The following is a 27,786-nucleotide window of genomic DNA, read 5'->3' on the forward strand; positions in this document are numbered from 1 at the left end:
TTGCTGCGGCACCATTCCACTAGTTGGCGTATCTCCCTCCTGTATGCCCTCTCATCACCACCTGAGATTCTACCAACAATGGTTGTATTGTCAGCAAGTTTACAGATGGTATTTCAGCTAAGCCTAGCCATGTCATAAGCCTAGTCATGGGTATAGAGAGAGTAGAGCAATGGGGTAAGAGAAGTTTGGATAGGTACATGGATGGTATGGGGGGCTTTGGTCCCAGTGCAGGTTGATGGGAGTAGGCAGCTTAAGTACCTTGGCATGGAATAGATAGGCTGAAGAGCTGGTTTCTGTGCTGTTCTTCACTATGGATCTATGAGTAACACACTGCTGATCATGTCCCTTTACACCGACACACTGCTGATCGTGTCTTCTGAAAATCCAAGTACACAACATCAACTGATTCTCCTTTGTCTATCCAGCTTGTTATTTAGATAGATAGATAGATAGATAGATAGATAGATAGATAGATACTTTATTTCTTCAAAGAATTCCAACAGTTTTGTCAGGCAAGATTTTCCCTTGAGAAAATCATGCTGACTACAACCTATGTTATCATGCACCTCCAAGTACCCTGAGACCTCATCCTTAATAATCAACTCCAACGTCTTCCCTGCCCGCTGAACTCAGACTAACTGGCCTATAGTTTCCTTCCTTCAACCTGCCTCTCTGCCTCCTGGGGTGAACACCGTCTGGTCCAGGTGACTTATCTACCTTCAGACCTTTCAGTTTCCCAAGAAACTTCTCTCCTAATGAAAACTTCATACACTTCATGACCCCTGACACCTGAAACTTCCACCATATTGCTAGTGTCTTCCACAGTGAAGTTTGACACAAAATACTTATTCATTTCATTGTCCCCTATTACTCCCTCTCCAGCATCATTTTCCAGTGGCCCGCTATCAGCTCTTGTATCTCTTTTACATTTTATGTATCTAAAGAAACTTTTGTGACTGTGATAATGTCTGTGACCGTGTCTGTTTGTCTGTCTGTCTCTGTGACCACGTCTCTCTGTCTCTTACTGTGATTCTGTCTGTGACCGTATCTGTCTGTCTCTCACTGTGACAGTGTCTGTGACTGTGTCTGTCTGTCTCTCACTGTGACTGTGTCTGTCTGTCTCTCACTGTGACGGTGTCTGTGACCATGTCTCTCTGTCTCTTACTGTGATTCTGTCTGTGACCGTATCTGTCTGTCTCTCACTGTGACGGTGTCTGTGACCGTGTATTTCTGTGACGGTGTCTCTGACAGCCTCTTTCTCTCTCTCTCACTCTCTTCCCTTTCATGTTACTCCAATCCCCCAACAAGTCCTAATTAGGGCAAATTTCCCCCATGTGCCAGGAAGTTTTAAAAGACCGCGCTGCGCCTTTAAGGACCACGTGATCTTGGGAGGGGAGGGGCCTGCATCCTCTTAAAGCGCTCTGTTCCCGGAGCGGTCTGCGCAGTGTTGGGTCTGCTCGTTCTGGCAGCAGCAAGCGGTTTACCGAGAAAACTTCAGTAGCAGGTGAGTCTGTCCGAAAATGGTGTGGGTAACAAAGGAGCTGAATCCTTTCCAGTTGCGGTGGGACAGAATGGATTACCGCCAATGCACCTTCTCCAGAAAGTTTTCACCAAAGTTTTGAAATGTTAATTGGGGCTGCCTCAAATTTTATAACTATTGAGGTGTCTGGATGCTGGGGAATGTCTTGATGCAAGATATCCCCCACTTTGGGGATGCTGCCTGACCTGCTGACTTCTGAATTTGTTCTGCATTATTGCTCTTTCTGCCCCCTTTCATAATTTGCGTGTTTATTTGTGAAGAATTGATGTTTTTTTCCTTTTGAAAGACTTCCATCACAACTACTTGTTTTTGCTGTTATTGTGAGTTCCGGTGAGTTTGGGGAGGGAGATGGAGGCCATTCCTGCTTTGCTGCTGGTCCATCGATGTAAGCATCCCTCACTCATTTCCGGGTTTGGGGAGAGGGGTTTAGAGATCCAAGCAGGGAGGGTGTGACTGAGGAATGGAGGGACGGAGGAGAAAGATTTCTAAGTAAGAGTGGGGAAAGGAGAGTCGCTGAGGCAGCTGGGGCGGGGAGGAGAGTGACTAGAAGGGAGAGAGGAGGTGGAAAATTCGAAAGGGCGAGGGGTATTTCTGAGTGAGAGGGGCAGGAGTTTCTCTGAGAGAGGATAGGATGGAGAGGGGAATGTGAGATTCAGAGAAGGGAGGAGAAATTTGAGTGAATAGAAGGCAAGATTTTTTGGAGAGAGAAGGAAGAGAAAGTACTGAGAGTGAGAGATAAAGGGGGAGAGAGTTTTATCTGAGAGTGAGGCGAGGAGAGAGAGTTTACAGAGCGAATCAGAGAGATGGAGTGAGATGGGGGTGAGAGATTGAGAGAAATGGACAACAGAGAGGAAGGAAAGAGTGAGATTCAGGGAGGAGGGATGTAGAGCTAGAGATTAAGGTAGCGGAAGTTTCAGTTAGAAGAGAGAAAAAGAGAGCGGAAACAGAGATTCGTTGGTGGGGGGGGGGTAGAGAGAGAGATTAAAATACCATGGAGGGGTGCTGGAAACCGAGGCGATGGGTAGTGGAGGGAGAGAGGGGGAGATTAAAATACCATGGATGGGTGCTGGAAACCGAGGCGATGGGTAGTGGAGGGAGAGAGGGGGAGATTAAAACAGCAGCGAGGGGAGCTGGAAACCGAGGCGATGGGTAGTGGAGGAGGAACAGGAAGTGGGTAGAGAGGCAGCGGGCAGGAGGAAGGAGCAACGAGGCACAAATGTCAAAGAGGAGGAAGTTGGGCAGCGATCTGCAACCGACCAACAGCCTTCACTGAGGTCGCGCCATTGACCTTAAAAGGCAATGTGATTGTGAGTGGGAGGGGCGGTGGCAGCCTGAGGTCTATCTGCACTCTCCTAGGGTGCGAGGGGCAGTGTCAGAGTCAGGTAGCAGCTCGGGCGGTGGGGGGGGGCGGGGAAGGGTTTAGGGACATCACCTCTTACCCTGGGTGGGATCTGGTGAGGGCTGCAACGGAGGAGAGGGCAGAAGGTGCTCGGGAAGGCTGTGAGGGAGACATTGAGGCACATGGAAACTAACACAGAGGGAGAGGGGGACTATTTTGCATTCCTTGGCCCCATGGCGTTTCCTCGCCAGGAGCTCAGTGGTGAAGTGGCCTCAGCTTTGCAGTGGGAGTCAGCCAACTTACAGCAAGGTCGATAAGGTCTTGCTCCCTCCCGGACAACATCCCCCCCCACGCAACTCTCTGCTCTCATACAGCCTGCATCACCCTCCTCTGCTCCTTCACCACATAGATAAGGTTGAAAACTCATTCAAAATGTGACCCCATCCCTTCCCATTCACTCCCACTGTGACCCCATCCCTTCCCATTCACTCCCACTGTGACCCCATCCCTTCCCATTCACTCCCACTGTGACCCCATCCCTTCCCATTCACTCCCACTGTGACCCCATCCCTTCCCATTCACTCCCGTTATCCTCATTCCGAATGGGCTCCCACACTTTCCAATTCACTTCCATCCCTCGCACTCCGAATGGATCCCCTCACTTTTCCATTCACTCCCACTTCGCACACTCACAATGGGACCCCACCCCACCTGTTGAGAGAGCCTGATATATAGATAGATAGACAGAGATATATATATATATATATATATATATATATATATATATATATATATATATATATATATATATATATATAGAGAGAGAGAGAGAGAGAGAGAGAGAGAGAGAGAGAGAGAGAGAGTGATACAGAGAGAAAGAGGGAGTGTGAAGATTAGCGAGGGTTGGGGAGTGGGAAGGAGAGGGGGACTGTGGGACAGAATGGGGCAGTGATTGGGACAGTGGGAAGAAGGGTGGGGTGGTATCAGGGAGACAGTGAGAGAGAGCGAGATCAGGGACAGCAGTAGGGGAGACAGGAAATGAAAGTGCAGACTGAGCTGTTGTCTTCTGCTCGGAAGTGCGAGGTGTCAGCCTGTGGGAAATGGCTGCATTTGGGAAGATTGTGGGGCTGGGGGGTGGGGTGGATGGGGTGGGTAGCCTGCGCCGGCAACCCCTCATCCATCAGAATAGGGAGAGAGAGGAGAAAAGGGTGGTATCAGGAGCTGTGGCCGGAGTACTCTGGGTGAGTCACTGTGGTGTGTCGATGCACACTACAGCCGCTCTCTACCCCTGTTGCTGGAGAGATCGCAGCTCTCTCCAGTCTCTGCACTAACACAGAATCAGGTATATATCACTGGCTCAAATGGAGAACATTATTGTTTTGTGCTGACAGTCCTGTGCAATACCTAAAAGTCAGAAAGATACAGAAACTGGGCACAGCAGCACCACACAGGCCCTTCGGCCCACAATGTTGTGCTAAGCTTTTAACCTACTCCACAAATAATCATATGCTTCCCTCCCACATAGCCTTTCATTTCTCTCTCATCCAAGTGCCTATCTAAGATATTTAAATGTGGCTAATTTAAATGTGGTACTGCCTGTACCACTACCCCTGGCAGTACATTCCATCACTTACCACTCACTGTAAAAGAATCCTACCTCTGACATCTCCCCTAAACTCCCCTCCACTCACCTTAAGCAGATGCCCTCTGGTTTTCACCATTGCCACCCTGGGGGAAAAAGTGTTAGCTATCCACTCATCTTATCTTGCACATCTCTATCCATTTGCCCTTCATCCTCCTTGGCTCCAAACAGAAAAGCTTTAGCTTGTACAGCCTTTCATCATAAGACATGTTCGCTAGTTCAGGCAGCATCCTGGTAAATCTCCTCTGCACCCTCTCCAACCCAGGCAGCGTCCTGGTAAATCTCCTCTGCACCCTCTCTAATCCAGGCAGCATCCTGGTGAATCTCCTCTGCACCCTCTCTAATCCAGGCAGCGTCCTGGTGAATCTCCTCTGCACCCTCTTCAATCCAGGCAGCGTCCTGGTGAATCTCCTCTGCACCCTCTTCAATCCAGGCAGCGTCCTGGTGAATCTCCTCTGCACCCTCTTCAATCCAGGCAGCGTCCTGGTGAATCTCCTCTGGACCCTCTCCAATCCAGGCAGCATCCTGGTGAATCTCCTCTGGACCCTCTCCAATCCAGGCAGCGTCCTGGTGAATCTCCTCTGGACCCTCTCCAATCCAGGCAGCATCCTGGTGAATCTCCTCTGCACCCTCTCCAATCCAGGCAGCGTCCTGGTGAATCTCCTCTGCACCCTCTCCAATCCAGGCAGCGTCCTGGTGAATCTCCTCTGCACCCTCTTCAATCCAGGCAGCGTCCTGGTGAATCTCCTCTGGACCCTCTCCAATCCAGGCAGCATCCTGGTGAATCTCCTCTGCACCCTCTCTAATCCAGGCAGCATCCTGGTGAATCTCCTCTGCACTCTTGCTGCTAAAACTTCCACGTTTCCCATAATGAGGTGGCCAGAACTGAACACAATATTTCAAGTGTGAGTTTCAGAGCTGTAATGATAGACTCATCCTCACTATCTCTCTCGTTATGATTTTGTATTTTATCATTTGCTGATACTAATTCCTTTATTCTGTATTATCATTGTTTTACCTCATTCTGGCTCAATGCAATGAACAGATCTGTGTGAATGCTATGCAACAGTATGTCTATGATAGATGCTGCCTGGCCTGATGAGTTCCTCTGGCATCTTGTGTGTGTTGCTTGGATTTCCAGCATCTGCAGATATTCTCTTGTTTAAACAGTATGCAAGACAAGCTTTATACTGTATCTTGCCTAAAAAGGCGGCATCCATCATTAAGGACCTCCATCACCAAGTCATGCCTTGTTCTCATTGCTACCATCAGGGAGGAGGTACAGGAGCCTGAAGACACACACTCAACAATTCAGGAACGGCTTCTTCCCCTCTGCTGTCAGATTTCTGAATGGGCATTGAACATTGAACACTGCCTCGCACCTGCTTTGCACTATTTATTTACCATGTATGTAAAACGTATGTTAAATATATGTGTGTGTGTATAGTGTAATTCACAATGTTTATTATTATATTTTGCATTGTACTGCACCTCATGATATTAAACCTGACTCTGACTGCACCTCACGTTCCCAGCATTGCCTGCTGTGTGGTTTGCACAATTTGTCCTCTTTTGCACGTTGCATGTCTTTGTTGTGTGTAGTTATTCGTGGATTCAATTGTGTTTCTTTGTTTTTGGGTGTCTGCAAGAAGATGAATCTTGTATATATACATGAAGAACAAATACGAACTTCGAATTTTGAAATTTGCTGCATCTACTAAGTGGGGTTCTGTGCAGCCGTGAAGGTGACGCCCCAATCCTTTCATTCATCGCCTCGGCATCTGACAAATTGGTCAAAGACAAGTTCCCAATTGGGCCAGCTGTTGACCAGCCCTGTGGTCGGTACCTGTCACATACTGTCGTGAGCTGGGTTCGATCCCCGTGTAGGATAAATCCTTCTCCTGACGCCACACCCAGTGGCAGTTGCATTGGGTCCGTTGATATCCGTCAAAGTTGGGCTAACTCTCAGATGCACAGGCGCAATGAGAAATAGATGCAGGCACACAGCATCAGATACACAATATGCATTAGTATTGGAATTGGTTTAAATGGTCACGTGCACGGAGATACAGTGAAAAACATGACTGTTCATATAGATCAGATCGTTACGCTGGGCATTGAGGTACTACAAGTTAAAACAATAGAAGAATAAAGTGTAATATCGAGATAGGTGTGATGTCATCTTATCATACTAGAGGACCATTCAATAGTTGATGCAATGGACAGAAGCTGTCCTTGAGCCTGGTGGTTCGTGCTTTCAGGATTTTGTATCTTCTGGGTGAGGATAGCTGCACGGGACTGGGATATTTTAGGCTTTCTGGAACCGTGGCCGAGGGAGGGACTGGACTGGCAGCTCAATGGTCCGGGCTACAGGTGGTTTAGGTGGGATAGAGACGCAGGAAAGAGGAGGATGGTTGTACGTTTGGCTGAGGCGATGTCATGGCAGTAGTCAGAGACTAAATTAGATAGTGTTGCAATTGGTTTATTATTGTTACACGCACTGAGATACAGTGAAAAGCTTGTCTTGCACACTGTTCAAACAGATCAGACGGTTACACTGCACTGAGGGAGAAGAAGGGAAAACAATAACAGAATGCAGAATAAAATTACAGAGAAAGGGCAGCGCAGGCAGACAATAAGGTGCAAGGGCCACCATGAGGTCGATCGTGAGGCCAAGAGTCTAACTGAGCGTACAAGAGGTCTGTCCAAGAGCCTGATAACACCGGGGTAGAAGCTGTCCTTGAGACCTTTCAGATTTTTGTTTATTCTGCCTAATGGAAGAGGCGAGAAGGGAGAATGTCCAGGGTGGATGGGGTCTTTGATTATTTAGCTACTTTCTGTGGTTTATCAAAACGATTGGCAAGGGTCGATGGAAACATGCCAGATTTCTTTGGGCACCTGAGGAAGTAGAGGCGTTGGTGAGCTTTCTTTGCCCTGCCATGTGTGGTTGGACCAGGACGGGCTGGTGGTGATGTTCACTCCAAGGAACTTGATCTGATGGTGGAGCACGTGGACCAACCCCCTTCCTAAACTCAATGAGCAACTCTTTTGTCTTGCTGACACTGGAGGAAAAGGTTGTCATGACAACATGTCAGCAAACTCTCTATTTCCTTCCTGTTCTCTGACTCATCATTATTTGAGATTCAGCCTGTTACAGTGATATCATCTGCAAATATGGAGATAGATTTGAAGCAGAATCTAGCCTCACAGTCACGTATGTACAGGGGGTAGAGTGAGGGCTGAGGACACAACATTGCAGAGCACCAGTCTTTAGAATAATCATGGTGGAGGTGTTGCTACCTATCCTTACTGATTGTGGGCTGTTGGTCAGGCAGTTGAGGATCCAGTTGCAGAAGGACGCATTGATTAGAGTCATGGAGTCAAAGAGCAGTACAGCACAGGAACATGATGGCATTTTTTTAGCAGGCTTTATTATTTTTATAAGGCCAAGTTGCTAGTTTGACGCTCAGCCCAGCACGGATGGAAAGTGTGCAAGGGGGCCAGCTGGATTCGAACTCGGGAGCCTTTACTCCGAAGTGCGGCTCTGATGCCACTGCGCCACCAGCCAGCAATCATGGTGTGGCATTTAAAACATTTTGCAGGGGGATGCGAAACAGTGATAGGACTGAGGATGGGTAGTGGGTTTACAAGCAGAGGCGTGTAGTGATTGTCAGGAAGGACAGGCAGATGATGGTACAAAATTGCAGTCAGTGGGATGAGTTGATGTGTAACATGGGAGCAAAATGGAAAAGGGCAATGAATATAGGACTGAAGGTGTTATATTTGAATGTACATAGTATATGGAATGAGGTAGATGCTCTTGTAGCACAGTAAGAGATTGGGAAGAGCCATGGCTGAAAGATTATAGTTGAGAACATAGCATCCAAAGATGCACTTTGGGCCAAAAGGACAGGCAGATGGGCAAAGTGGGTGGCATCACTCTGCTGGTAAAACATGAAATCGAGTCCTTAGCAGGAGGTGACATGGGACTGGAAGATGTAGATTCATTGTGGGTAGGGCAAGGGTAAAAAGACCTTGATGAGAGCCTCCAAACAGTAGACAGCTGTGGGCTACGTTACAGTGGGAGATAGAAAATGCACGTAAAAAGAGCAATTTTACAATAGTCATGGAGGAGGGATTTCAGTATGCAGGTAGATTGGGAAAATCGGGTTGGTGCTGATTTTAATTCCCAAGAGAGAGAATTTGTAGAATGCTTATGAGATGATTTCTTAGAGCAGCTCATAGTCGAGCCCTCTAGAGGATCAGCTGTTCTGGGCTGGGTGTTACATAATGATCTGGGTTTGATTAGGGAGCTTAAAGTAAAGGAACCCTTAGGAGACAGTGATTCTAATATGATGTAATTCACTCTACAGTTTGAGAGGGAGAAGATAAAGTCATATATATCAGTATTACAATAGAGTAAGGGAAATGACAGAGGTGCGAGAGAGGAGCTGGCCAAAGTTGATTGGAAGGGGACATTAGCTTGGATGCTGGCAGAGTTGCAACAGCTAGAGTTTTTGGGAGTAATTCAGAAGGCACAGGATAAATACATCCCGAAGAAGAAGTATTCTAAAAGGAGGTTGATACAACCGTGGCTGACAAGAGGAGTCAAAGACAGCATAAAAGCAAAAGAGACGGTATATAATAGAGCAAAAATTAGTGGGAAGTTAGAGGATTGAGAAGCTTATAAAACCCAATAGAAGGCAACTAAAAAAGTAATAAGGAGAGAAAAGATGAAATATAAAGGTAGGCTAGCCAATAATATAAAAGAGGATTAAAAGATATATAAGAAGTATTAGGGAGGTGAGAGTGGATATTGGTCTATTGGAAAATAACACAGGAGAGCTAGTAATGTGGGAAAAAGAAATTGCAGACAAACTGAATAAGTAATTTTCATCATTCTTTACTGTGAAGACACTAGCAGTATGCCACAAGTTCGAGAGTGTCATGATTCAGAAGTGAGTGCAGTTGCTATTACGAGGAAGAAGGTGCGTTGGAAGCTGAAAGATCTGTAGATCTGTAGTTAAGTCACCTGGACCAGATGGTCTACACCCCAGGGTTCTGAAAGAGGTGGCTAAAGTGATTGTGGAGACATCAGTAATGATCTTTCAAGAATCTGGAATGGTTCCACATTACTGGAATATTGCAAATGTCATTCCACTCTTCAAGATGGGAGGGAGGCAGAAGAAAGGAAATTATAGGCCAGTTAACTTGACCTCAGTGGTTGGGAAGATGTTGGAATCAATTGTTAAGGATGAGGTCTCAGGGTACTTGGAGGCACATGACAACATAGGCCAAAATCAGCATGGCTTCCTTAAGGGAAAATCTTGCCCAGCAAGTCTTTTGGAATCTTTTCAGGAAATAACAAGTAGGATAGAGAAAGGATGTTATGTACAGATTTTCAGAAGGCCTTTGACAAGGTGCCACACATGAGGCCACTAAACAGGAGGTATTGGCATGGATAAAACAGTAGCTGATTGGTAGGAAGCAAAGAGTGGGAATAAAGGGAGCCTTTTCTGATTGGCTGCTGGTGTCCACAAGGGTCAGTATTAGGACTGCTTCATTTTAAGGATGTAGTGCTTTCCTGGGGAATATGATAAATAAATACTTCTTGAGCTTCCAGCAGGTTAAAATCAATACCTATACCTGGCTGGAAGAAGAGTTTATTCATTGTATTTTAATGATTTGGATGATGTAATTGATGGTTTTGTGACCGAGTTTGCAGATGATACGTGGAACGATAGGTGGACAGGCAGGTATTGCTGAGGGAGCAGGGAGGCTGCGGAAGGACTTAGATAGATTAGGAGAATGGGCAAAAAAGTGGCAGAGGGAATATAGCATCAGGAGATATATGGCCATGTGCTTAGGCAGAAGGAATAAACCATAGACTATTTTCTAAATGGAGAGAAAATTCAAAAATCCAAGGTGGAGAGGGACTTGGGAGTCCTTGTGCAGGATTCCCTAAAGGCTAACTTGCAAGTTGAGTCGGTGGTGAGGAAGGCAAATGCAACATTGGCTTTCATTTCAGGAGGACTAGAGTATAAAAGCAAGGATGTGATGCTGAGGCTTCATACAGCACAGCTGAGGCCTCACTTGGAGTATTGTGATCAGTTATCAGTCCTTTATCTAAGAAATGATGTGTTGACATTGGAGAGGGTTCAAAGGAGGTTCACAAAAATAATTCTGGGAATGAGTGGTTTGTCATATGAGGAGCATTTGACGGCTCTGGGCCTGTACTCACTGGAATTCAGAAGAATGAGAGGTGACCTCATTGAAGCCTATTGAATGTTGAAAAATCTAGATAGAGTGGATGTGGAGAGGATGTTTCCTGTAGAGACTGCGTCTAGGACCTGAGGACACAGATAGAAAGGATGTTTCCTGTAGAGACTGCGTCTAGGACCTGAGGACACAGATAGAAAGGATGTTTCCTATAGTGATGGAGTCTAGGGCTGGAGGGCACAACCTCAGAATAGAGGTACATCTGTTAGAATGGAGATGAGGAGGAATTTCTTCAGCCAGAGAGTGGTGAATCTGTGGAAATCATTGCCATTGATTTCATGGAGGTTGATAGGTTCATGATAAGTCAGGGCATGAAAGGTTACAAAGAGAAGGCAGAAGAATGGGGTTGAAAGGGAAATGGATCAGACATGATCAAATGATGGAGCTGACTCAATGGGCCAAATAGTGTAACTCTGTGCATGTGTCTCACGGTATATGGTTTTATAGTTCTTGCCAAACTATTAATCTGTCTAGTCTCATCAATCTACACACAGACCTGATCCCTCCTTACCCCTCACATCTATGTACCTATCCAAATTCCTCTTGTGCTGAACTTGAACCCAAATCTGAAACTTGCACTGGCAACTCATTCCACACACTCACCACCCTTTGTGTGAAGAGGTTCAAGGGTTCATTTATTATCAAAGTATAAAACTCTGAAATTCTTCTTCTCCAGATAGCCATGAACCCAAGAAAGAAGAGAAAAGAAAGACAGCACAGTCATCAACCTCCGAATCCCACCTCCCCACACAAAAAATGAACAAAATGGAACAGGCATATTGACCCCTAAATTCCTCCTTCCCACACAAAAAACTAGAAAGATCAGGCGAAAAAACACAAAATTTAAAAAAAAGTCTACAGTCCAAGTCCACATGCAAGATGCAGAAAACCTGGGCAACATTCTTCATGCATAGTGGCCGGCTGTTCCCTTCTGGTACAGAGCGATCAAAAGACAGGCAGCAGGGGTTCATCCTCCACACTCACCTCGATGTTTCAATCTCCTTCATCGCTTATAAGTTCCCCTTAAAAATTTCACCTTTTTCCTTTAACCCACGACCTCTAGTTCTAGTCTCAGTGCAAAATGTCTGCCTGCATCTACCCTATCTATACTTCTCAATTTTGTATACCTCTGTTAAATCTCCCCTCATTCTCCTGTGCTCCAGGGAATGAAGTCCTACCCTATTTAACCTTTCCCTATAACTCAGGTCCTCAAGACTCTGCAACATCCTTATAAATTTTCTCTGCACTCTTCCCATTTTCTTGATATCTTTCCTATCAGAACTGACCAGAACGGCACACAATACAACTTCCCACATACAACTTCAACAAAACATCCCATCTCCTGTACTCAATACTTTGATTTATGAAGGCCAATGTGCCAAAAGCTCCCTTTATGACCCTATCTATTGTGACACCACTTTTGAGGATTATCCGTCTGTTCTACCACACTTCTCCGTGCCTTACTGTTCACTGAGTAAGACCTACCCTAGTTTGTCATCCCAAAGTGTAACAGCTCACACTTGTCTGCATTTAATTCCATCTGACATTTTTTCAGCCCATATTTCCAGCTAGTCTAGATTGTTCTGCAAGCTTTGATAGTCTTCCTCATTGTCCATTACACCCCCAGTTTTGGTATCATCTGAAAACTTGCTGATCCAGTTTGCTACGTTATCATTCAGCTCATTGATATAGATGACAAACAACAATGGACCCACCCAGCACCGACCCCTGCGGCACTCCACTAGTCACAGGCCTCCAGTCAGAGTGGCAACCATCCACTCTCTGGCTTCTCCCACAAAGCCAATGTCTAATGCCAAGCCACTTCAACTCTTGAACCTTCTTGATGAACCTACCATGTGGGACCTCGTCAAGCCCCTTGTTAAAGTCCATGTAGAGAACGTCCACTGCCTTGCCTTCACCAGCTTTCCTAGTAACTTCCCCGAAAAACTCTGTAAGATTGGTTAACCATGACCTAACCACTCACAAAGCCACACTGACTATCCTTAACCGTACCATTCTATCAGATACTGAGATACTTATCTGATAGCTTCCAATAACTTACCCACTACTGATGTCAGCCTTACTAGCCTATAATCTCCTGGGTTATTCTTAGAGCCTTTCTTAAACAGCTCTCCTCCAATCCTCCGACACCCTACCCATTACTAAGGACGTTTTCAATATCTCTGCTAAATCCCCCACAGTTTCTGCACTTGCCTCCCTCAGGTTCTGAGGGAACGTGTTGTAAGGCCCTGGGGATTTATCCACCCTGATTTGCCTCAAGACAGCAAGCAACTCCTCCTCTGTGATCTGTACAGGGTCAGGACGAAGGGTCTCGGCCCGAAACGTCGACAGTGCTTCTCCTTACAGTTGCTGCCTGACCTGCTGTGTTCCACCAGCATTTTGTGTGTGTTGCTTGAATTTCCAGCATCTGCAGATTTCCTCGTGTTTGCTCTTCCAATCCACACATGCTGGATCCTTTCTGATTCCACCAAAATTGGCCTTTCTCTAACTTAGAATCTCAACCCCAGGACAAGACACCTGTCCTTTTCCATAATTACACTGAAACTAATGGCATTATGATCACTGGAAGCAAAGTGTTCCCCTACACAGACTTCTGTCACCTGACCAGCCTCATTCCCTAATAGTAATTGGCACCTCTGTGTATTAATTTGGGAACTTAATTTGACAAACCCTTTCCCATCCAGCCCTCTTACAGCACGGAGTCCCAGTCAATATGCAGAAAATTAAAATCACTTACTATCACACACTTAGGTTTCTTGCAACAGTCTGCAATCTCTCTACAAATTTGCTCCCCTAATTACTGTGGACTGTTGGTTGGACTATAACATAATCCCATTAAATTGATCGCCCCTTTCTTATTCCTCTGGAGAAAGCTCTCCAGTCTACCCTGACTCAGCACTGCCATTATAGTTACCCTGACAGGTAACGGCACCATTCCCTTCAATCCCTCCCGCTATAGCTCGTCTGAAACAACGGATGTCCTGTCCTTTAATTGAACATGTAACTCCTTGAACTCATTTTGCAGGACCTTGTCACCTTTACTACCCATGACATTGATATGGACATGGACCACAACCTGCGGCTGCTCACCCTCCCAGTTAAGAATGCCATGGACTCTGTCTGAGATGTCCCTAGCCCTGGCACCTGCGAGTCGGGGAATCTTGTTCTCATCCACAGAGCTGTTCCCCTGACCAATGAATGTCACTACATCTCACCTCTTCTTCCCCCTTCCTTTCTAAGCCACAGAGCCAGACTCAGTGCCAAAGGTCTGACTGCTGTGGCTTTCAAACTCTTCTAATGTGTTAACTATTTCATTCCTGGGATCACTCTCGTGAACTTCCTCTGGACCCTCTCCAATGCCAGCACTTCTTTTCTTAAATAAGGAGCCCAAAACTGTTCACAATACGACAAATGTGGTTTGACCAGCGCCTTATAAAGCCCCAGCATTACATCCTTGTATTACAACATTACAACATTATATTCCTCTCGAAATGAATGCTAAACATTGCATTTGCCTTCCTCACCACCAACTCAACCAGCAAGTTAACCTTTAGGGAATCCTGCACAAGAACTCCCAAATCACTTTGCACATTTGATTTTTGAATTTTATCCCCATTTAGAAAATAGTCTATACCTTTTTTCCTTCTACCGAAGTGTATGACCGTACACCTCCCTAAACACTAAAACCTGCCACTTCTTTGCCCATTCTCCCAATGTGTCCAAGTCCCTCTACAGACACTCTCCTTCCCCAACACTACCTGCCCTTCCACCTATCTTTGTATCATCCACAAACTTGGCCAAAAGAATAGCTGATCCCCTAGTGGGCTACATGCCACTCTGAAAAACCATCTTGTAGGCATTCTACAAATTCCCTCTCTATGTTTCCAGCATTTTTTCCCCCGATCTACCAGCATATTGAAATTCTCCATGACTATTGTAACATTGCCCTTATTACAAGTCTTTCTACCTCCTGCTGTAACTTATATCCCACATCCTGTCAGAGCTCTGTATGTAAATCCCATCAGGGTCTTTTTACCTTTGCAGTTTCTTAACTCTACCATATATAACCATATAACAATTACAGCACGGAAACAGGCCATCTCGGCCCTTCTAGTCCGTGCCGACCGCTTACTCTCACCTAATCCCACTGACCCGCACTCAGCCCATAACCCTCCATTCCTTTCCTGCCCATATACCTATCCAATTTTACTTTAAATGACAATACCGAACCTGCCTCTACCACTTCTACTGGAAGCTCGTTCCACACAGCTACCACTCTCTGAGTAAAGAAATTCCCCCTTGTGTTACCCTTAAACTTTTGCCCCCTAACTCTCAAATCATGTCCTCTTGTTTGAATCTCCCCTACTCTCAATGGAAAAAGCCTATCCATGTCAACTCTATCTATCCCCCTCATTATTTTAAATACCTCTATCAAGTCCCCCCTCAACCTTCTACGCTCCAAAGAATAAAGACCTAACTTGTTCAGCTTTTCCCTGTAACTTAGGTGCTGAAACCCAGGTAACATTCTAGTAAATCTTTTCTGTACTCTCTCTATTTTGTTGACATCTTTCCTATAATTTGGTGACCAGAACTGTACACAATACTCCAAATTCGGCCTTACCAGTGCCTTGTACAATTTTAACATTACATCCCAACTCCTACACTCAATGCTCTGATTTATAAAGGCCAGCATACCAAAAGCTTTCTTCACCACCCTATCCACATGAGATTCCACCTTCAGAGAACTATGCACCATTTATGAACTATACCCACAAGGATTCTACATCTTCTGATCCTACGTCTCCTCTTTCTAAGGATTTGATTTCATCTTTTACAAACAGAGCCACCCCTCCCCCTCTGCCTTCCTGCCTGTCGTTTCAGTACAATGTGTATCCTCAGAGTCAGAATCTGGTTTATTATCACTGGCATGCGACGTGAAATTTGTTAACTTAGCAGCAGCAGTTCAATGCAATACATAATCTAGCAGAGAGAGAGAAAACAAAAATAAATGAAATAAAACATAATAATAATTAAACAAGTAAATCAATTATGTATATTGAATAGATAATTTAAGAATGTGCAAAACAGAAAGACTGTATATTAAAAAAAGTGAGGTAGTGTCCAAAGCTTCAAAGTCCATTTAGGAATCGGACGGCAGAGGGAAAGAAGCTGTTCCTGAATCGCTGAGTGTGTGCCTTCAGGCTTCTGTATCTCCTACCTGATGGCAACAGGGAGAAAAGGGCATGCCCTGGGTGTTGGAGGTCTTTAATAATGGATGCTGCCTTTCTGAGACACCGCTCCCTAAAGATGTCCCGGGTACTTTGTAGGCTAGTATCCAAGATGGAGCTAACTAGATTTACAACCTTCTGAAGCTTCTTTGGGTCCTGTGTAGTAGCCCCCCCCCCCCCCCATACCAGACAGTGATGCAGCCTGTCAGAATGCTCTCCACGGCACATCTATAGAAGTTTTTGAGTGTATTTGTTGACATGCCAAATCGCTTCAAACTCCTAATAAAGTATAGCTGCTGTCTAGCCTTCTTTATGACTACATCAATGTGTTGGGACCAGGTTAGATCCTCAGAGATCTTGACACCCAGGAACTTGAAGCTGCTCACTCTCTCCACTTCTGATCCCTCAATAAGGATTGGTATGTGTTCCTTCGACTTACCCTTCCTTAAGTCCACAATCAGTTCTTTCGTCTTACTGACATTAAGTGCCAGGTTGCTGTTGTGGCACCATTCCTACCCTCAGTCTGTGTGATTAGTGGCGCGGCACAGTCTTTCGCTCCGCGCCTTGTAAGGCATGAAAGTGCCCGACGCTGGCCTCTCAGCCTGAGTCGATCATCATCGTACCTTCAGAGGGACGTGGCACAGGCAGCAGCCCAGAGATCATGAGTCTGGAGGTGCTGCTTTTCAGCTTTCTGCCCAACTCCCTATATTCTCTCTTCAGGACCTCCTCCCTAAGTCTTTGGAACCAATATGTACCATGACTTCTGGCTGTTCACCCTCTCCCTTTGGAATGTCACGGATCTGATCCGAGACATCCCTGATCCTGGCACCTTGGAGGCAACATACCCTCCGGGAGTCTCCTTCACATTCCCAGAGTCTCCCGTCTGCTCCTGTACCTACGCAATCGCCTGTCACTACTGCACTCCTCTTCTTCACTCCCCTAGCTTCCATCCTGAGCCTCAGGGCCAGAGACTGACTGCAGAATTCCAGATGTGGCCTAAATGGCCGTTTATAAAATAATCCTATCTGGGGCCTCTTTCTCATGGTCTGAACCTAACCTCATCTTCTCTCCCCCTCCTGCCCATTGCCTTACCCTCACCCTCTACCCCCCCAACAGCAATGATGCGGAAGGTAGTTCGGACCAGCAAGTTCCGTCATGTGTACGGGCAGCCGCTAAAGGCAGACCAGTGTTACGACGATATTCGCGTCTCCCAGAACACCTGGGACAGCAACTTCTGCTCTGTTAACCCGAAGTTCCTTGCCATCATCGTCGAGGCAGGAGGTGGAGGGCCCTTCATGGTACTCCCTCTATCCAAGGTGGGTGTGAGGGGCAGGAAGGGAGTGAGGGGGTCACAGGGGTAAGGGTTTATGGGACGAAGGAGGTGTAGGTGTGGGAATGGTCTGCAGGGGAGGGAGGGGTTGACAGAGTCAAGGAGGTCTGTGGGGGTAACGGAGATTGGGGGGTGTAGGGGAGGGAGGGGGGTGACAGAAATGGGAGGGGTGTACTGTATGTATGATAGGACTGTGCAGTTGAGCTTCACTCTGTGTCTGACCCCGGGAGTGTGTGATGGGACGGTGTGGAGGGAGATTCATTCTGTGTCTGACCCCGCGAGTGTGTGATGGGACGGTGTGGAGGAAGATTCATTCTGTGTCTGATCCCAGGAGTGTGTGATGGGACGGTGTGGAGGGAGTTTCACTGTGTGTCTGACCCCGGGAGTGTGAGATGGGACGGTGTGGAGGGAGATTCACTCTGTGTCTGACCCCGGGAGTGTGGGACGGTGTGGAGGGAGATTCATTCTGTGTCTGACCCCGCGAGTGTGTGATGGGACGGTGTGGAGGGAGTTTCACTGTGTGTCTGACCCCGGGAGTGTGAGATGGGACAGTGTGGAGGGAGATTCACTCTGTGTCTGACCCTGGGAGTGTGTGATGGGACGGTGTGGAGGGAGATTCACTCTGTGTCTGACCCCGGGAGTGTGTGATGGGACGGTGTGGAGGGAGATTCATTCTGTGTCTGACCCCGCGAGTGTGTGATGGGACGGTGTGGAGGGAGATTCACTCTGTGTCTGACCCCGGGAGTGTGTGATGGGACGGTGTGGAGGGAGTTTCACTCTGTGTCTGACCCCGGGAGTGTGTGATGGGACGGTGTGGAGGGAGTTTCACTCTGTGTCTGACCCCGGGAGTGTGTGATGGGACGGTGTGGAGGGAGTTTCACTCTGTGTCTGACCCCGGGAGTGTGTGATGGGACGGTGTGGAGGGAGTTTCACTCTGTGTCTGACCCCGGGAGTGTGTGATGGGACGGTGTGGAGGGAGTTTCACTCTGTGTCTCTGTATTTCACAGTGTGGCAGAATTGACAAGTCCACGCCCCTGGTGTGTGGACACACGGCTGTGGTGCTCGATATCGAATGGTGTCCCCACAATGACCACATCATTGCCAGCGGATCAGAGGATTGTTCAGTCATGGTCAGAAACCACCCCCCCCACCCCCGCTTGCCTCCCTCTGTCCATCTCCCTTATGCTCCCTGTGACCCAACTTGCATGGACACTCCCCCTCACTGTCTCACCCTCTCTGCCTTGCTCTCTTCCCCTCTTCTCTCCAATCCCCCTCTCACTCCCCCTCCTCTCCCTCTCACTGTCCTCTCCACCTCCCTTCTCACTCCCCTCCCCTCTCCCCCTTCCCCTCTTCCCTCTCCTCTCCCCTGCCCCACTTTCTCCTCTCTTCCCCTCTCTCCTCTTTGCTTTTCTCTCCCCTTCCCCTCTCTCCTTCTTGCTTTAGCATCTGCAAAGATTACAACCCAAGATTTCTTATTTTGAACCCTCAATTTTTAATGTATTTTGACACAGTCCCACTGCTTCCTCCCTTGTCAAAGCCTCTGCCGACCTGTGACTCTCTCTCCCTCTCCCTCCCTCCTGCCTCTGATTCTGAGCACCTCCCTACAGATACTGATGCACTCCCTCTCTACCCCAGTGTCTGACTCTCACTCCCCCACTCTCTCTCCCTCTCTATCCCAGTGTCTGACTCTCTCTCCCCCACTCTCTCTCCCTCTCCACCCCAGTGTCTGACTCTCTCTCCCCCACTCTCTCTCCCTCTCTACCCCAGTGTCTGACTCTCTCTCCTCCACTCCCTGTCTCCCTCTCACTGGTTCTCTCTCTCCTTACTCACAGATCTGGGAGATCCCAGAGGGGGGTTTAACAAGTACCCTCTCTGAGCCCCTGGTCACCTTGGAGGGACACACCAAGCGGGTGGGCATCGTGTCCTGGCACCCCACTGCCTCCAACTTGCTTCTGAGTGCCGGTCAGTCTGGGGGTCACTGTGTGGGGTCATAAATCACGGGTGGTCACTGCGTGGGGATAGATCACGGGGGGGGGTCACTGCATGGGGATAGATCACGGGGGGTCACTGTGTGTTAAAGACATGGAGTGCGTTTACCATGGGGGAGAGGTCAAGCAGTGGGGTCATTATGGGGGTAAGGAGCAGGAGTGTGGTCACTGTGTGGTAAAGGTCAGGGCATCGGGTCATGTTGGGGCTACAGATGAGGCCATAATGGATAATAGGTTAGGGAGTGGGGTCACAGTGGGGCTATAGGCAGGAGGTTGGGTCACACTCAGGTTATAGGTCAAGGAATATTGTCCGTGTGGGTAAAGGTCAGTGTGGAGAGGGAATGACATCACCACAGGGTAGTGGTCTGGGAAGGGTTGCTACTGGGTAAGGTCAGGGAATGGGGTTGTTGAGGAGGTAAAGGTCAGGGAGGGGTTTCTCTGGGGTAAAGTTTCGAGTTTGCAACTGTGGGACAAGGTGCAGATAGAGGGATCTCAAATGGCAGAGGGCAGGGTGGAGTCAGAGTGCAAAGGAGGCTGGTTCACTGGACATTCTCCAATCCCCAACCACCCTTCCCTCAGGAGGAGACAATGTGATCATAATCTGGAACATCAGTACGGCCGAGCAGGCAGTGGTGATTGACACCATCCATCCTGACATGATCTACAGCGTGGCTTGGAACCAGGACGGCAGCCGCATCGTCACCACGTGCAAGGACAAGAAGCTGAGAGTCATCGAGCCCCGGAAACAGACCCTCATCCTGGTGGGTCCGCGGACACGTCCGGTCCACAGTACTCCCCTGCCGGTCCACTCCCCACCTTCCTCCCCTCCTCACCTTCCTCCCCTCACCTCCTCCCCTCCCATCTTCCTCCCCATCTCCTCCCCTCCTCCCCCTCCCATCTTCCTCCCCTCCTCCCTTCCTCCCCTCCTCACCTTCCTCCCCTCCCACCTTCCTCCCCTCCCCACCTTCCTCCCCTCCTCACCTTCCTCCACTCCCCACCTTCCTCCCCTCCTCACCTTCCTCCCCTCCCCATCTTCCTCCCCTCCTCACCTTCCTCCCCTCCCCACCTTCCTCCCCTCCCTCACCATTCTCCCCTCCCCACCTTCCTCCCCTCCCCACCTTCCTCCCCTCCTCACCTTCCTCCCCTCCCCACCTTCCTCCCCTCCTCACCTTCCTCCCCTCCCCACCTTCCTCCCCTCCCCACCTTCCTCCCCTCCTCACCTTCCTCCCCTCCCCATCTTCCTCCCCTCCTCACCTTCCTCCCCTCCCCACCTTCCTCCCCTCCCCACCTTCCTCCCCTCCTCACCTTCCTCCCCTCCCCACCTTCCTCCCCTCCTCACCTTCCTCCCCTCCCCACCTTCCTCCCCTCCTCACCTTCCTCCCCTCCCCACCTTCCTCCCCTCCTCACCATTCTCCCCTCCCCACCTTCCTCCCCTCCCCACCTTCCTCCCTCCTCACCATTCTCCCCTCCCCACCTTCCTCCCCTCCCCACCTTCCTCCCTCCTCCCTCCTCCCTCTCCCTCCTCACCATTCTCTCCTCCCCACCTTCCTCCCCTCCTCACCATTCTCCCCTCCCCACCTTCCTCCCCTCCTCACCTTCCTCCCCTCCCCACCTTCCTCCCCCTCCTCACCTTCCTCCCCTCCCCACCTTCCTCCCCTCCTCACCATTCTCCCCTCCCCACCTTCCTCCCCTCCCCACCTTCCTCCCCTCCTCACCTTCCTCCCCTCCTCACCATTCTCTCCTCCCCACCTTCCTCCCCTCCTCACCATTCTCCCCTCCCCACCTTCCTCCCCTCCTCACCTTCCTCCCCTCCCCACCTTCCTCCCCTCCTCACCATTCTCCCCTCCCCACCTACCTCCCCTCCTCACCTTCCTCCCCTCCCCCGGAAACATCCTGGTGGGTCCGCGGACACGTCCGGTCCACAGTACTCCCCTGCCGGTCCACTCCCCACCTTCCTCCCCTCCTCACTTCCTCCCCTCCCCACCTTCCTCCCCTCCTCACCTTCCTCCCCTCCCCACCTTCCTCCCTCCCCACCTTCCTCCCCTCCTCACCTTCCTCCCCCTCCCCACCTTCCTCCCCTCCTCACCATTCTCCCCTCCTCACCTTCCTCCCCTCCTCACCTTCCTCCCCTCCCCACCTTCCTCCCCTCCTCACCTTCCTCCCCTCCCCACCTTCCTCCCCTCCTCACCTTCCTCCCCTCCTCACCTTCCTCCCCTCCCCACCTACCTCCCTCCTCACCTTCCTCCCCTCCCCCGGAAACATCCTGGTGGGTCCGCGGACACGTCCGGTCCACAGTACTCCCCTGCCGGTCCACTCCCCACCTTCCTCCCCTCCTCACCTTCCTCCCCTCCCCACCTTCCTCCCCTCCTCACCTTCCTCCCCTCCCCACCTTCCTCCCCTCCTCACCTTCCTCCCCTCCCCACCTTCCTCCCCTCCTCACCTTCCTCCCCTCCTCACCTTCCTCCCCTCCCCACCTTCCTCCCCTCCTCACCTTCCTCCCCTCCCCACCTTCCTCCCCTCCCCACCTTCCTCCCCTCCTCACCTTCCTCCCCTCCTCACCTTCCTCCCCTCCCCACCTTCCTCCCCTCCTCACCTTCCTCCCCTCCCCACCTTCCTCCCCTCCCCATCTTCCTCCCCTCCTCACCTTCCTCCCCTCCCCACCTTCCTCCCCTCCTCACCATTCTCCCCTCCCCACCTTCCTCCCCTCCTCACCTTCCTCCCCTCCCCACCTTCCTCCCCTCCTCACCTTCCTCCCCTCCCCACCTTCCTCCCCTCCTCACCTTCCTCCCCTCCTCACCATTCTCTCCTCCCCACCTTCCTCCCCTCCCCACCTTCCTCCCCTCCTCACCATTCTCTCCTCCCCACCTTCCTCCCCTCCCCACCTTCCTCCCCTCCTCACCTTCCTCCCCTCCCCACCTTCCTCCCCTCCTCACCATCTCTCCCCCTCCCCACCTTCCTCCCCTCCCCACCTTCCTCCCCTCCTCACCTTCCTCCCCTCCCCACCTTCCTCCCCTCCTCACCATTCTCCCCTCCCCACCTTCCTCCCCTCCTCACCTTCCTCCCCTCCCCGGAAACATCCTGGTGGGTCCGCGGACACGTCCGGTCCACAGTACTCCCCTGCCGGTCCACTCCCCACCTTCCTCCCCTCCTCACCTTCCTCCCCTCCCCCGGAAACTGACCCACATCCTGATGGGTCCCGAACCCCTGTGGACACGTCCAGTCCACAGTACTCTCCTGCCAGTCAATCTCCACGTTCCTCCCTTCCCCCAGACTCTACCTATTTCTTCTAGACCAACCCATCCAGTCTCTACTCCACACCGGCCTCTCTCTCTCTCTCGACCCTCCCTCTCTACCCCCTCCCTAGTCTCTCCTTCCCTCCCCTATTTCTCCCCATACGGGCTGACATCCCCATCTCTCTCTTGCCCGCTCCGCAGGAGAAAGAGAAGCCCCACGAGGGGATGCGCCCAGTCCGAGCCATCTTCATGACAGATGGGAAGATCCTCACCACGGGCTTCGGCCGCATGACCGAGCGGCAGGTGGCTCTGTGGGACCCGGTGAGTACGGGGAGGAGAGTGGGGAGAGAGGGATGGGGGGAATGGAGGGTAGAGGAGGTGGCTCTATGGGACCCGGTGAGTACGGGGAGGAGAGTGGGGAGAGTGGGGAGAGAGGGATGGGGGGAATGGGGGGTAGAGGAGGTGGCTCTGTGGGACCCCGGTGAGTACGGGAGGAGAGTGGGGAGAGAGGGATGGGGGGGAACGGGGTAGAGGAGGTGGCTCTATGGGACCCGGTGAGTACGGGGAGGAGAGTGGGGAGAGTGGGGAGAGAGGGATGGGGGGAATGGGGGGTAGAGGAGGTGGCTCTGTGGGACCCGGTGAGTACGGGGAGGAGAGTGGGGAGAGAGGGATGGGGGGAACGGGGTAGAGGAGGTGGCTCTGTGGGACCCGGTGAGTACAGGGAGGAGAGTGGGGAGAGTGGGGGGAGAGGGATGGGGAATGGGGGGTAGAGGAGGTGGCTCTGTGGGACCCGGTGAGTACAGGGAGGAGAGTGGGGAGAGTGGGGAGAGAGGGATGGGGGGAACGGGGTAGAGGAGGTGGCTCTGTGGGACCCGGTGAGTACAGGGAGGAGAGTGGGGAGAGTGGGGAGAGAGGGATGGGGGAATGGGGGGTAGAGGAGGTGGCTCTGTGGGACCCGGTGAGTACAGGGAGGAGAGTGGGGAGAGTGGGGAGAGAGGGATGGGGGAATGGGGGGTAGAGGAGGTGGCTCTGTGGGACCCGGTGAGTACAGGGAGGAGAGTGGGGAGAGTGGGGAGAGAGGGATGGGGGGAATGGGGGGTAGAGGAGGTGGCTCTGTGGGACCCGGTGAGTACGGGAGGAGAGAGGGGAGAGAGGGATGGGGGGAACGGGGTAGAGGAGGTGGCTCTGTGGGACCCGGTGAGTACGGGGAGGAGAGTGGGGAGAGTGGGGAGAGAGGGATGGGGGAATGGGGGGTAGAGGAGGTGGCTCTGTGGGACCCGGTGAGTACAGGGAGGAGAGAGGGGAGAGAGGGATGGGGGGAACGGGGGGTAGAGGAGGTGGCTCTGTGGGACCCGGTGAGTACAGGAGGAGAGTGGGGAGAGAGGGGAGAGAGGGATGGGGGAATGGGGGGTAGAGGAGGTGGCTCTGTGGGACCCGGTGAGTACGGGGAGGAGAGTGGGGAGAGAGGGATGGGGGAATGGGGGTAGAGGAGGTGGCTCTGTGGGACCCAGTGAGTACGGAGAGTAGAGTGGGGAGAGTGGGGAGAGAGGGATGGGGGGAACGGGGTAGAGGAGGTGGCTCTGTGGGACCCGGTGAGTACGGGGAGGAGAGTGGGGAGAGAGGGGAGAGAGGGATGGGGGGAACGGGGTAGAGGAGGTGGCTCTGTGGGACCCGGTGAGTACAGGGAGGAGAGTGGGAGAGTGGGGAGAGAGGGATGGGGGGAATGGGTAGAGGAGGTGGCTCTGTGGGACCTGGTGAGTACGGGGAGGAGAGTAGGGAGAGAGGGGAGAGAGGGATGGGGGAATGGGGGGTAGAGGAGGTGGGTGTGTGGGACCCGGTGAGTACGGGGAGGAGAGTGGGGAGAGTGGGGAGAGAGGGATGGGGGGAATGGGGTAGAGGAGGTGGCTCTGTGGGACCCGGTGAGTACGGGGAGGAGAGTGGGGAGAGAGGGGAAGAGAGGGATGGGGGGAACGGGTAGAGGAGGTGGCTCTGTGGGACCCGGTGAGTACGGGGAGGAGAGTGGGGAGAGAGGGATGGGGGGAACGGGATAGAGGAGGTGGCTCTGTGGGACCCGGTGAGTACGGGGAGGAGAGAGGGGGAGAGGGATGGGGGAATGGGGGGGTAGAGGAGGTGGCTCTGTGGGACCCCGGTGAGTACGGGGAGGAGAGTGGGGAGTGAGGGATGGGGAATGGGGGGTAGAGGAGGTGGCTCTGTGGGACCCCGGTGAGTACAGGGAGGAGAGTGGGGAGAGTGGGGAGAGAGGGATGGGGAATGGGGGGTAGAGGAGGTGGCTCTGTGGGACCCGGTGAGTACGGGGAGGAGAGTGGGGAGAGTGGAGAGAGAGGGATGGGGGGAACGGGGGGTGGGGGAGGTGACTGTGGGCCTGGTGAGTACGGGGAGAGGGAGAAAGAGGTTCATGGAGGAGTGCGGATAGACTGAGGAGAGAGGGGTATGAGGGATTGGGAGGGAGAGAGGGTGTAGTTGGAAAGGAGAGATAGTGAGGTAGGGAGAGAGGGGAGAGCAGGATGGGAAAGTAGGAGTGACAGAGAGGAGGGTGAGGCTAAGGGAGGGAGAATGAGGATGGAGAAAAGAGTGTTGAGATGGAGGGGTGAGGTGGAAAGAGGAAGGAAGGAGAGGAGGGAATGTTGATGATCGGGGGAGGGTGTCGATGGTCAGGGGGAGGGTGTGACAGTTTTTTCCTGTCAATGGGTGGGGAAACGTTGTTGTGGGGGGAGGGTTTAATGGCTGACTATCATGACATCTGACCCCTGCCAAATTCCTCCCCACCCTGTCCCGTCCCAGAAATCAATGGATAACCCGTTGTCGATGCAGGAGATCGATGTGAGCAGTGGGGTGATGATCCCTTCTACGACCCGGACACGAACATTGTCTACCTGTGTGGCAAGGTGGGTGTGTGGGGGCGAGTGGAGGCGTGTGGGGGGTGGTGGTCAGGGCGTGATGGCCACGGAGAATGGAGAGAGAGGGGAACTACAATGAGAGATGGGATAGGGAAAGCTGTGTGTGACTGACGGGTGGGATGGGAAGATGAAGGGATGTGGGGGAGTGAATGGTGGGAGGAAGGAGGTACAGAGAGGGGTGGGCAGAGGGGAGAGGCGGCAGGGGAGTTGAGTAAGTAAGGGGAGGTGTGTTGCCAGGAGGGGAGTGGGAGGGAAAGGTGAGGGGTCAGGGAAGGGAGGGGAACAGGTGGTGGGGAGAGGAGTGAATGAGTGAATGAGGGGATTGAGGGTGGAGAGGTGTGTGAGTGAATGAGGGATTGTGGGTGCAGGGGGTTGCGAGTGAATGAGGGGATTGAGGGTGCAGGGGTTGCGAGTGAGGGACTTGAGGCTCTGTGGACCAGATTCTGGGAATTGCTCCTTTATCCAGGTTTGTGGGTGTCTAGTGGGGAGGTGATACTCTCCCTCATTCCCCAACTGCCCCCTCCGCCCAGCCCGCAGGTACTGATCCCGTGACCGTCACTGAAACACTAATCCTGTTGCACAGAGAGGGAGATGGGACCCGTCCCCGATACTCCTCGGGACCTTTGATGGTTGAAGCAAAAGGCACCTTGCCCCCTCTCGCCCATGAAGGCTGACACTTGCCCTCCTGGTGCTGCCCTTTGATGAACACAGCACGGGAATGGCCGCCGTGGTAGTGTAGCGGTTCGTGCGACCATATTACAGATCGAGGCATTCTGCGGTTCAATTCCAGCACTGTCTGTAACGGAGTCTGCCCATCTCCGTGCAGAACGCATGGGTTTCCCCTGGGTCATCCGGTTTCCTCCCACCGTCCAAAGACGTAGTGGGTAGGCTCTTTGGTCTTGTAAATTGCCCGGTGATTGGGTTAGGGTTAATCGGGTTGCTTGGGCAGTAAAATAAGTAAAATCAAATGCCAACCGAGCGAATGCCAACTGAGCGAGCGCCAACTGAGCGAGGGCCAACTGAGCGAGTGCCAACCGAGCGAATGCCAACCGAGCGAATGCCAACCGAGCGAGCGCCAACCGAGCGAATGCCAACTGAGCGAGCGCCTTCCGCCGGCAGCCGGGTGAATTCACGTGACAGTTCAATAGTTCACAATCGTTTACCGTTCCTTATGCTTACTTAAATGTTCGTATAATCACGTTTGTCTCTAAATGTTCAGTGGCTTTTTTAGTAGTTTGTAGTCTAGCTGTTCTGGAGTCATAGAAAAATGCAGCAGAGAAACAGACCTGTCGGCCCATCTAATCCATGCCAATCCATTTAAACTTCCTATCCCCATTGACCTGTACTGGGACCATGGCCCTCCATACCCCTACCATCCATGTACCTATCCAAACTTCTCCGTAACTTTGAAATCCAGCGTGCAAGCACCACTTGTGCAGGCAGCTCATTCCACACTCTCATGACCCTCTAGGTGAAGAAGTTTCCCTCATGTTCCCCTTAAACTATTCACCTTTCACCCTTAACACATGGCCTCTGGCTGTTGTCCCACCCAACCTCAGTGAAAAAGCCTGCTTGTATTTACCCTATCTATATGCCTCATAGTTTTGTATAGCTCTATGAAATCTCTCCTTAAACTTTTAAATTCCAAGGATTAAGACCATAAAACAAGACCACAAGATATAGGAGCAGAAGTAGGCCATTTGGCCCATCGAGTCTGCTCTGCCATTCAATCATGGGCTGATCCAATTCTTCCAGTCATCCTGCTCCCCATACCCTTTCATGCCCTATCTAATCAAGAACCTATCTATCTCTGCCTTAAATACACCCAGTGATTTGGCCTCCACAGCCACTCGTGGCAACAAATTCCACAGGTTTACCACCCTCTGATAAAGTAATTTCTCCAAATCTCAGTTCTAAAAGGACGTCCTTCAATCCTGAATTCGTGCCCTCTTGTCCTAGACTCCCCCACTATGGGAAATAACTTTGCCATATCTAATCTGTTCAGTATTAACCTATTGAAAATTTCCTTATAAGTCACATCCTCTGGACATAGCAACAACCTTGTAAATTTTCTCTCTACTCTTTCAACTTTATTTACATCCTTGTTGTAGCAGGTGACCAAACCTGCACACAACACTCCAAATTAGGCCTCACCAATGTCTTATACAACTTCAGCATAACATCCCCTCTCCTGTACTCAATACAATTCATTTATGAATGCCAATGGACCAAAAGCTTTTGTTACAATCCCTTCTACCTGTGACACTA

At 51.0% G+C, this 27,786-nt stretch overlaps 1 protein-coding gene across 1 annotated transcript in view; it reads left to right on the plus strand.

The window, feature by feature from the left end:
* The first annotated feature begins 1,393 nt into the window (after positions 1–1,393).
* The window catches only part of LOC140719271 (coronin-1A-like), a 42,926-nt gene continuing 16,533 nt past the window's right edge, over positions 1,394–27,786 (plus strand). Inside the window, 8 exon segments of the mRNA XM_073033779.1 lie at positions 1,394–1,504; positions 17,166–17,365; positions 18,387–18,509; positions 19,212–19,341; positions 19,947–20,128; positions 22,802–22,921; positions 25,403–25,457; positions 25,460–25,506. Of these exon segments, the coding sequence (XP_072889880.1) occupies positions 17,168–17,365; positions 18,387–18,509; positions 19,212–19,341; positions 19,947–20,128; positions 22,802–22,921; positions 25,403–25,457; positions 25,460–25,506 (855 nt within the window). The 5' untranslated portion in view covers positions 1,394–1,504; positions 17,166–17,167.

The sequence above is a fragment of the Hemitrygon akajei genome, chromosome 31 (assembly GCF_048418815.1).
Source record: "Hemitrygon akajei chromosome 31, sHemAka1.3, whole genome shotgun sequence".
Taxonomy (NCBI): domain Eukaryota; kingdom Metazoa; phylum Chordata; class Chondrichthyes; order Myliobatiformes; family Dasyatidae; genus Hemitrygon; species Hemitrygon akajei.